We start from the raw sequence: 7,081 nt of genomic DNA on the forward strand, positions 1-7,081 counted from the left end.
ATTTAAAGAATATATCTTTAACTTGATATTCCACATAATGTATATATTGTTGTTGTTGATGTTGTTGTTATTGTTGTTAATATTGTTGTTATTGTTGTTGTTGTTCTTCTTCTTCTTCTTCGTTGTTGTTGTTGTTCTTCTTCTTCGTTGTTGTTGTTGTTGTTCTTCTTCTTCTTCTTCGTTGTTGTTGTTGTTGTTTCTTGTTCTTCTTCTTCGTCGTCGTCGTCGTTGTTGTTGTTGTTCTTCTTCTTCGTTGTTGTTGTTGTTGTTGTTCTTCTTCTTCTTCTTCTTCTTCGTCGTCGTTGTCGTTGTTATTGTTGTTGTTCTTCTTCTTCGTTGTTGTTGTTGTTCTTCTTCTTCTTCGTTGTTGTTGTTGTTGTTGTTGTTGTTGTTATTGTTGTTCTTCTTATTCTTAATCATCATCATCTTCTTCTTCTTTTTTTTCTTCTTCTTCTTCTTCTTCTTTAACATTTTGACACTCCCAGAAACTCTTTCCCCCCATTACTCTAGTGGCAGCCAGTGTTTTATCTGGTGCATTATAACGCTTTCTTTCTTTCTTTCTTTCGTTCTGTCTTTTCTTTTCTTTTCTTTTTCCTTTTCCTTCTGTGGATGTCTCTCTTAGGTTTAGCACGCTTGAGACCTATCTTTGTGTGCGTGATAGACGTGATAGAGAGAGAGAGAGAGAGAGAGAGAGAGAGAGAGAGAGAGAGAGAGAGAGAGAGAGAATGACAATGACAATGACAATGACAAATGTTTTACAGAGGGTAAAATGGATAAGCTGGAAGCTTTTTTACACCATGCCCTCACACACGCATACACACACATACACACATTGTAATAAATGAAATAAGTATGAACAATAAATGACATAGAACAAACCAAAACAGATAATAATAGTTACATAAATGGATGAATCAAAGACTGCAATTACGGAAACATGAAAATCCTACAAAACATTACCACATGAAAATCTTCAAACACACACGTGTGTGCACACACAGGCATCATACACATAATCTCGAACATACAAGTACACAGAGATACACACGCATACTTACACTCGCCGATTTTCCTTGCTTACACACTGTAAGAGAGAGAGAGAGAGAGAGAGAGAGAGATCGCGTTTTGAGCTCTCTGCTGCTCTCATCTGTGGCTGTGGCTGTCATTGTCCCGTCACGTGACTGACAGTTTTTGTAACATTTGGCGCTTTTCGAGGTCGTTGTTTTGTGTGTGTGTGTGTGTGTGTGTGTGTGTGTGTGTGTGTGTGTGTGTGTGTGTGTGTGTGTGTGTGTGTGTGTGTGTGTGTGTGTTTATGGCATTTGTCTGTTTGTGACAGCCCGGTTAAGTGTTTCCCTTTCAAATGCGGAGACATCTTTTTCCACCGAAGGGTCTCATGGAGAATATGTCTAAATGTGCGCGTGCGCGCGTGTTTGTCTGTACGTGCGCACGTGCGTGCCTGTGTGTATGTGTGTGTGTGTGTGTGTGTGTGTGTGTGTGTGTGCGTGTTCATGTGAGTGTTGTGTGTGTGTGTGTGTGTGTGTGTGTCTGTGTGTCTGTGTGCCTGTATGTGTCTGTGTGTCTCTGTGTGTCTGTGTCTGTATGTCTGTGTGTCTTTGTGTGTTTGAGAGAGAGTCCCTAGGCTTGTGTGTGTGTGTGTGTGTGTCCGCGAGTGTGTGTTTATGTGTATGCGTGCGCGCGCTCGCGCGCGCCTGTGTATGCATATTTATGTGCATGCGTGCGCGTGTTCGTTAGTGAGTGAGTGAGTGAAAAAGGCAAGCTCTCCACCAGAACTCGTCAACTTCCTTACTGTTGTTGGTCGGGACCCCAAAGATCGATGAAGAAGCTTTTAGTGTGGAGGGGAAAAAACGTCGGCAGAGACAAAGCTTAGCCCTAAAACAAGGAACGTCATTGTGGCATCCGGGCACCCCACCCTCCCCACCCCTACCTCCCCAATCCCCCTTATCCTCCCTGAGGACACACACGTGCATACACGCACACCCGTGTGTGTGTGTGTGTGTGTAGTACTAGTAGTAGTTGTTGTTGTTGTTGTTGTTGTTATTCTATTTTTCACAGCATTCCAATGCAAACACACACACACACACACACACACACACACACACACACACACACACACACACACACACACACACCACGCACACACACACACACAGAGTTTTTTTGAAACCATCGAAAATACCCTCGATTTATATATCTACTTCTCCCTCATGACCTCTTCATTCACCCAGTTAGATAACTGCACTATGGAACAGTGTACACACACACACACACACACACACACACACACACACACACACACACACATATATATATATATATATATATATATATATATATATATACACACGCGTTTTTGTTACAACAGATCGCTGTGTTCATGAAATTCGGGCAGCTGTCTTAGCGACATTGCCACAGTACTGCGCCACCTTTTCTTCTTCTTCTTCTTCTTCTTGTTCTGTTTCTTGCTTCTCTCTGCAAGTCTGTTTGTCAGTTAGTTAGCCTGTATCTTTTGACATGTGAATGCAATCTGGAGCACCATTCGCACAAAGTTTTATCAGGCAAAGAAAGCGGCGAGACCCGCACATGACTGACGAGCAACACGGTTGTCACGTGCGCGCCGTCGTGTGAGTGACGTGTCTATAAGAACTGACCAGTCACCAGTCCGTCAGTCGACGTGCTGTGACCGTGGTGGACATGATAGGGAGAGACGAGCAGATCCATTTTGGGCTTTTTGACATCGACGTCGACAGGGGTGTAGTACTCTTCCGAACTGATCATCAGTAAGGACCCGTTTTGATTGAAGGTATAGGTCTAGATCAGACTTTTTTTTAAAAATAGGTTTGCACTGTTATTTGCATTGTTAACTCCGAAAAAAGACCGTAGTGCTTTGATATGTGTATATGTGGGGTGGGGGTGGGGGGTGCAAAATCACAGACTTAAACTGTGAAATGTATTCATGTTCAGAAGTGAATTTTGCTATGCAAACTGACGTTGATTTAAGTAAGGTTTTGTTATTGTTGTTTGTTGTTGTTGTTCTTTTTGTTTTGTTTTTGTTTTTTGTAGGGGTGGGGGCGTGAAGGGGGAGGGGGGATAGCAAAATCACAAAGAGACAAACTATGAAACGTGTTCATGTTCAGAAGTGAATTCTAATACGGCAACAACAACAACTTGCAAAAAACACGATAACTGCGTAATTCCGTGCCAGGTTTCTGTAACATTTTACAGCTTACTTACTTAAGCTGATTGCCGCAGAAAACGGGCTTGAGATTATGATGCCGCGTTATCCTTCCAGAGAGGAAGAATGTGTTGATATGCGTGAACCAGTGGTTGCCAGCTGGGAAAAAGCAATGCTGCCAGTGACGCTAGTTCGCACGCTTGGGAGTGCCATGCAAAGAATGCGGTGGAAGTGGGAATCTGTGTTTTGCAACTCTTTTCTCCCACTGGTGAGCCTCGAAAATAGACTGACTTTGTTGATAATCTGTCATCAACGGTTATGATGACCCGCAACAGGATCTGCGTGTGTGTGTGTGTGTGTGTGTGTGTGTGTGTGTGTGTGTGTGTGTGTGTGTGTGTGTGTGAGTGAATGAGGTAGTGTGTGTGTGTGTGTGTGTGTGTGTGTGTGTGTGTGTGTGTGTGTGTGTAAATACTCCATCCAATTTCGGTTGTCAGTGCACGAGGTCAACAATTCTGTAACGTTCAGACAATAGTCATTCGGATGAGATGATAATAAAAGGTGGTCCCGCGTGCAGGACGCACTAAGTTCACTTGACACAACCCATGGAAACAAAAGGGTTGTCTTGGTCAAAATTATACAGTAAAATCCATTCCGATAGTAAATGTGGAGTGATGGCCTTGAGGTAACGCGTCCGCCTTGGAAGCCAGAGAATCTGAGCGCACTGGTTCGAATCACGCCTCAGCCGCCGATACTTTCTCCACCTCCACTAGACCTTGAGTGGTGGTCTGGACGCTAGTCATTCGGATGAGACGATAAACCGAGGTGCCGTGTGCAGCATGCACCTAGCGCACGTTAAAGAACCCAAGGCAACAAAAGGGTTGTTCCTGGCAAAATTCTGTAGAAAAATCCACTTCGATTGGAAAAACAAATAAAACTGCACGCAGAAAAAAAACAAAAAATGGGTGGCGCTGCAGCCCGAATTTCACACAGAGAAATCTGTTGTGACGAAAAAGAAATACAAATACAAAACAAATACACTTGTAGGAAAAAAAAAAAAAAAAAAAAAAAAAAAGAAAAAAAAAACCCCAAACAAACAAACAAAAAGGGGTGGCGCTGCGTTCTCCCGGGAAAGTGCAGCCAGAATTTCACACCGAACCATCTGTGGTGACAAAAAGTAATAAACGATAGTACAACACAATCCAGTGCAATAATTTGCAAACCCACGGGTCACACACGAAACTGAAATGTTCTTCTGACACTCTCTTTAGATGATCTAGATACTTGAACCACATAATAGACAGTCCGTCCATGATTATTTAACCCAGTTCAGTAATCGTGATCTGTTGAAGCGATTTTTTCCCCCGTTGTTTCGACAAACCAGCAATGCGACCAAGATAAATATCCAGAATATTGCCAGTTGGACCCATACAAAAGTTGATATTGTGCGGGGATCCCATCAATCTTTAAAGTGATCAATGAAAATATAACTCTGCTCCTAATCAGAGCTCATATACCTTTAAAAACCAAAGTAAAAAAAAAAAAAAAGACCAAGCAAAATCTGATTTGAATGTGTTGTGTTTGAATGTAAATGTTAAGGTCAAACATTACATTGATATAAGAAGCATATTGACATCATGCTATTGTGTGTTTTTTCAGCACAATCAGCTCAGATGAAAGTCCACAATCAGGTGAAAGTCTTTTGTTGGTGAAACAATCAGTTATTATATCAACGAACACACTCCACGAAGCCAAACTTTTGATCGTTTCAACATGGAAGTCTGTTTTGCACACAGCTGGGATAAAGCAATGCTATTTCATACATTCTTGAAACGATCTGTGTAGACGACATTCATAAACCGGCATTAATTGTAGATGACATACATAAACATTAAAAGTACCCACCACGTGTAGACAATGACTATGGAATATTGTGCTTACATACACATTCCCTTACAACTCGTCAGAATTATCGAAGAACATCAAGAACGAAGCTGCTGATCAGTGCATCTGAGAAGTGTTCCAAAAATAATCCGATTTAGCCTTCAAAAAACAGTCCCATAATTTCTTATCATCCTCGGACTTGAAAATATGATGTGTCATTCTGATTTGTAAATACTGCTACAAATCAACACGTTCAACAAAGCGGTATTGTGTTTCTTTGAAAAAGGGTGTCAGAAAATGACATACAATATTCAGTGAGGAGATCGCACGCTAGAAAAGATAGCGTTATTGTGTTTCTTAAAAAGTGCTGTAAAAAATGACACGATGTTCCGTGATATAAGAACAGTACGTGAGAAACTGGGTTAACATTTTTTTTTTAAAGGTGCCACAAAAAAATTTCATCTTAGTGAAGTAATCCCCGCAAACGAGCAACTTCTGGGTTTTTTTATGCACTACCACAACACCAATATTCAGAACAGTGTTCATGGCACACGAGAAAGCATCCATAGGCTTCTTAAACAGTGCCAGAAAAATAGCATCACGTTCAGTTAGAGGATTACGAAAGTGTTCCTACCCTTCGTAAACAGCACGACAAATACAAATTATGATAGCATGTTCAGTGACAGAATCATGACGGTGAGAGTGTCCTCACGCTTTTTACCCTGTGCCAAAAAAGTGACAATGTGCTCAGTGAGATGATTACGAAAGTGTTCCTAGACTTCTTGAACAGTAGAACACTAATGACACCATGTTCAGTGACGGGATTACGGCCGACTATAAAGTGTTTTTTACGCTTCATCATGTTCACGGATGTGATTGAGACTCTCATGACGGGATCGCGAAACTGTTCCTGCAAATATGGCACTAGATTCAGTGACAGAATCACAACAGATGATAAAATTTTCTCACAAATAGATAAGAATCAAGTCATGTTGAGGTGAGATAGGCACAGCACAGAAAAAAAAATGTACCAGCATTTCGTACACACTGTCGGAATGATATTCTAATGACATGTTTAGTAAGGTGACAACGATGCACTGTGCTTCAAAACACTTTGTGGAATATGAATCATTGGCATAATGCTCTCTGAAGTGATCGCAACACACGAGAAAGTGTTCTAAATTTCGAACGCACTCTCAAAATGACATTTTAACAACGCATACATTGAGGTGATAACAACGCACGAGAAAGTGTTCTTGAGTTTCCGACGCGCTGTCAGAATAATATTTCAACAACGTGTTTACTTCGGTGATGACGCATGGGAAAGTGCTGAAAATGAACGCACTGTCAGAATGACATAATATATTGACATCATCATGTTCTCTGAGGTCATGATGACGCACGAGAAAGTGTTCTTGAGTTTCAAACGAACTGTCAGAATACTATTTCAACAACGTGTGTACTGCGGTGATATCGACGCACGAGAAAGTCTACCTGCGCATCAAACGCACTGTCAGAAAAAATATTAGCAATAACATGTTTACTGATCTGATAACGGTGCAATGAGAGAATGCTCCTTCACTCCAAACGCATTGTCAGAATTTGAATTATTTACATCCATCTTGCTCTCTGAAACGATTGTGACGCACGACTGAAAAAGTGTTCCTGTACTTGGAACACGCTGTCAGGATAACAATGCTCAGCATCATGCTCAGCGAGATGATTACGACGCAGCGAGAGAGTGTTCCTTGGCTCAGAACGCATTGTCACAATATGAATTATTGGCGTCTTATTCTCTGAAGCGATCGCAGCGCAACGAAAGTGTTCCTGAACTTTGCGAACACACTGCCAGAACAACACTACACTCAGCATCATGTTCAGCGAGGTAATAACGACACACGAGAAGGTGTTCCTGCGTTCGTTTCGGGGTGGGAGTTACCATCACTCGGGTGCGGACCGGCAGAGGGCGTGCAGGGGGTGCTCCTGTATGGTGTGTGTGGTGGTGTC

General features: G+C 41.8%; 1 protein-coding gene across 1 annotated transcript in view; it reads left to right on the forward strand.

Moving 5' to 3' along the window:
* The first annotated feature begins 6,777 nt into the window (after window positions 1-6,777).
* Window positions 6,778-7,081, forward strand: part of LOC143294146 (secretin receptor-like) — a 166,648-nt gene continuing 166,344 nt past the window's right edge. The window contains exon 1 of the mRNA XM_076605577.1: window positions 6,778-7,081. This exon is cut by the window's right edge and continues 82 nt beyond it. Coding sequence (XP_076461692.1) covers window positions 6,948-7,081 — 134 coding nt within the window. The 5' untranslated portion in view covers window positions 6,778-6,947.

This window comes from Babylonia areolata, chromosome 19 (assembly GCF_041734735.1).
Source record: "Babylonia areolata isolate BAREFJ2019XMU chromosome 19, ASM4173473v1, whole genome shotgun sequence".
Lineage (NCBI taxonomy): Eukaryota > Metazoa > Mollusca > Gastropoda > Neogastropoda > Buccinidae > Babylonia > Babylonia areolata.